The 4,086-nt window shown below is 40.7% G+C and overlaps 1 protein-coding gene across 1 annotated transcript; it reads right to left on the minus strand.

Moving 5' to 3' along the window:
- Window positions 1-1,654: 1,654 nt before the first annotated feature.
- LOC122741428 (vomeronasal type-1 receptor 4-like) lies at window positions 1,655-2,533 on the minus strand. The gene has a single exon (XM_043984904.1). It carries the CDS (start codon window positions 2,531-2,533, stop codon window positions 1,655-1,657), a length of 879 nt encoding a protein of 292 aa, XP_043840839.1.
- Between the last annotated feature and the right edge of the window lie 1,553 nt (window positions 2,534-4,086).

A 4,086-nucleotide genomic window follows, 5' to 3' on the forward strand; every position in this document is an offset into this window, starting at 1 on the left:
TTGGATTGCCCCTGGAGTTACTAATGTGGCCTATATGATTTGTGCCTCTTGTTCAGTTTGTCAGACTTATAATCAACATGCTTTTCGGGCTAAAGCTTATGGAGGGTGTCCTTTAGCATATACACCTTTTGGGCATCTACAAATTGATTATATTTCAATGCCTAAGGCAGGATGTTATAAGTTTTGTCTTGTTATAGTTGATCAACTCACTGGGTGGGTAGAAGCTTTTCCGTGTTCCTGAGCCACAGCTGCCTTTGTTGCCAAAACCCTCCTTAAAGAAATAGTCTCTCCCTTTGGCCCACCAGCACACACTGATTCTGACAAAAGCATACATTTTACTGATTCTATTTTATCCCAAATTTGCTCTTTCTTGGGAGTTACTCCAAAATTCCATATACCCTACCACCCACAAAGTTCAGGCCAGGTGGAACATATGAGTAAGAGCTTAAGAGCATGATTGGAAAATAGTGCACTGAAACTCATTTTAAGTAGCCTGATATTCTACCCTTGGCACTACATATATAGCACCTTATGAGATGCTTTTTGGCCATCCCTCTATCCAAGAAAAACCTTTTCCTCCAGCATAGTTTTCTTTCTTTCTTTTCTTTTCTTTGGTGAGGCAATTGGGGTTAAGTGACTTGCCCAGGGTCACACAGCTAGTAAGTGTTAAGTGTCTGAGGCTGGATTTGAACTCAGGTCCTCCTGAATCCAGGGCCAGTGCTCTATCCACTGTGCCACCTAGCTGCCCCCTAGGGTAGTTTTCAAACATTCATTTTCATAAGATTTAAGAGTTCCAAATTTTTCTCCCTCCCTCCCTCCCTTTCCTGCCCCCGCCACAAGATTGCAACCAGGTTATATATGTACGATTGTAAGCTTCTTGAGGTTAGGGATGTCTTTTGATTCTTTTTGTGTCCTCAACTCTTAGCACAGTGTCTAGCACATAGTAGGCACTCAATTAATTTTTTATTGAATGAATGCATGTATAATGTGGGTAGACAACACTCAAAAAGAAGCTTAAAAGTTGATAAAAATGATGGTATCCAGTACACAGGGCATGATGGTTAAGTTCAGAGCAGTGCAGCCAGATGGAAAATGAAAATATCACTCACCTGGGAGTCCTTCTTAAATGAAAATTCTGGAAGTAGTCCTTCATCTCCACTCCCTCCAATCAGAGGGAGAGGCCTCCAGGGGAACAGGGTACTGATGAGGTATGAATTCTTTATGTGAAGTGTTCTTGCAGTGTGATGAGCATCCTGGGGCATGATGGCAAATTCCAGTGGCATTCAGTTGAGTGGGAAATGGAGAGGTGCTTGGCCTGGTCATTCTCCTTAAATAGAGGTTCTTGGAGGAGTCCTCCACCTCCACCTCCTCTCATGAGGGAGAAGGTTGCTAGGAATTTAACATTTGTATAAATAATCTGGAAGAGGATGTGAGGATGAAGTATTTGACTTTGCAGTGGACACTAAACTTCCAGTGTCACCACAGGAGAGTTCCAGGACTAGCTGATGTTTCCAAACTAGAAGTTGTTCAAGTTTTTATTCATTGCGACAAGGACCTTCATGGGGTGGAAAACATGAGTGTGGATAGGAGAAATCACTTTGGCAACCCTATATTCAAACTTTAGGACAATACAAGTATCAGAGCCTTTTTTTGTTCAGAGAATGCAGCTGTGCTTGGGGGCTTGGGGCAGCAACACAAAGGGGCTAAGTGTTGGGAAGCAAAGAGACAGAATGGCAGAGGTGGACAACCAGTTTAGGTTATCATCTAAATAAATGACAGCAACCAAAGTGATGGAGTGAAGTAAGTAAGAGGAGACAAAAATGCCCATCAGTAGTAGGATTGTTTGGGTGGCTCTCACCTCAGGGGGAAATCTGGATGAGAAACTGGTACTATGGATGTTCTGGATTTGCTGGTGGTGTCTGTGCAGGAGAAGCACCATGTAGCCACTTGTCCAAAACATGAGTCCCACACAGAGCACATTCCTCAGAGTAGTCATAATGAAGTAAATATCTATAAACATTCCCATTGAGCAATATATAATATTAGATTCATATGTATTGTTGGTGATGCTTCTCGGTCCTCTCATAAACATTGGCACAGGAATTTCTATCAAGATATTCAGGATCCAACAAGAGAGGCAGAAGGTAAACATTTGTTCTGGAATTCTGGCTTTATGTCCTGATAGTGTGGAACCACTGGGACTGATAGTGATGGCTTGAAAGCAACACAGAAGGCAGGTGAAACAAATTGAAAGCCCCTGGGCAATTCTGTAAAGGAAAAATATCATTTTGCATCCAACATCATCCAAGAAATTTCTTATCTCAAAAGCTTGCAGTATTTCTGGGCTTCCTTTGCTAACCAGCATAGTGATGTTGGCCACAATTAACTGGATCAGAATTAAGTTTAGTGGCCTTAATTTCTGGCCAGGTTGGAGATTCAAAAGATAAAGAGAAAGGAGGTAGAAGTTTGCCAGGATCCCAACTGTAGACTGTAAGAGCAAAAAGGTCCCAATGCAGACATCTGTAGTAAGCATTCTCTCTAAGTCTTAAAGAGATGAGCCAGACTGACCTAGAGGGAAACAGTAGTCATGTGACTATCACATTATGAGATTACAGCACATTGGAAAAACTCACACTGCTATTGCTTTCTCCCTCCCATGCCTATGGCACTTGAAATTACTATTGAGGGATGCTACTAAGAACTTTCCTTGACCAGATACTTATTGATATTTCTTTCAAAATCAGCCCATCCATCTTGAGGAGCAAAAGAATGAGTTCAGATTTGGCTTAGGCAATCAGAGAAGAAAGGAATACCAGAGTTAGTATATTTGTTTTTGCTCAGGGTACCAGGAATGAAGTCAGTCAAAATGTGATCTTGATCTCCCTCTACCTATACTAGTCTAAAGACAGAAAACCCACCTTTCCTTGAGTTCTGGTGTTTTTGTTGATCTAGAACCAAATCATCCTTTATTTCCTCTACTGTTCAACCCCAAACAACAGTCAGCTTAGGGGAAGCACCATTTCCTTAGGATCCACAACCATCACACCAATCTGAGGGCCTGAGATGAATTGTGGGAGAGAACAGCTATACTTATAGATTAGGGCAAAAAGGGAAAAAAGAGCTGCAAATCAATTTCCAAGAGTTGGGTACAAAGGTTATCAAGTAATCACATGTATATGTGCATATACCTAAACACACACATATGCATTGTGATGATTAAAAATATGAGAGACATAGTTTCTGTGTAATTTACTCATTTTATTAATAGGATGGCAGGTAATAAAAAGATGGTCAACCTTCTCTCTCAGACAAAAGACCCCTAATCATGGTGGGGTCATAGATTATATGCCCTTCAAAGATGAAGTGTTCCTGAGGGATGCCTAATCACCTCTGATTGGCCAACTTAATTTGGAGGTAGGCTATATTAAAATGAAGGATTAATGTCAAACCATCCCAAATCTTGAGCTAACCATTCAAAGAATGTATGTCCTTTTTAAAAGGCAAGCTGAATAACCTCTCACTGGAAGAGGCCTTTCTATTGAAACAAAAAGTTTGTTTCCTTGGGTTTTTTGTTTTTGTTTTTGTTTTTTTTTTTGGTGAGGCAATTGGGGTTAAGTGACTTGCCCAGGGTCACACAGCTAGTAAGTGTTAAGTGTCTGAGGCTGGATTTGAACTCAGGTCCTCCTGAATCCAAGGCCAGTGCTCTATCCACTGCACCACCTAACTGCCCCAAAAAGTTTGTTTCCTTAACAGGACACAATGGGAATTGACCCCAGAACAAATTTGTGTGGCCCTAACTAGAATTTAGAAGGATCATCTTTATCTTATCAAGATTCCTAGAGGTTTATAGATGTGACCAGGGCCAAAGACAGTATCTTATTTTATCAAGAAGGACTTTGAAATGAGGGAAATTAGGACTGGGGAAGTCAGGATTAAATCTCCAGGATATTGGTTAAAAATAATTTCTCACAATGGAGTGAACCTCCAAGAAATTAGTTACAAACAATCATTTCTCACAGTACATATATGTGTATATATGTTTATATATACAAACATATCTAGACCAACCACTCTGTGAAACATGAC

The sequence above is a fragment of the Dromiciops gliroides genome, chromosome 1 (assembly GCF_019393635.1).
Source record: "Dromiciops gliroides isolate mDroGli1 chromosome 1, mDroGli1.pri, whole genome shotgun sequence".
In the NCBI taxonomy this organism is placed as follows: domain Eukaryota; kingdom Metazoa; phylum Chordata; class Mammalia; order Microbiotheria; family Microbiotheriidae; genus Dromiciops; species Dromiciops gliroides.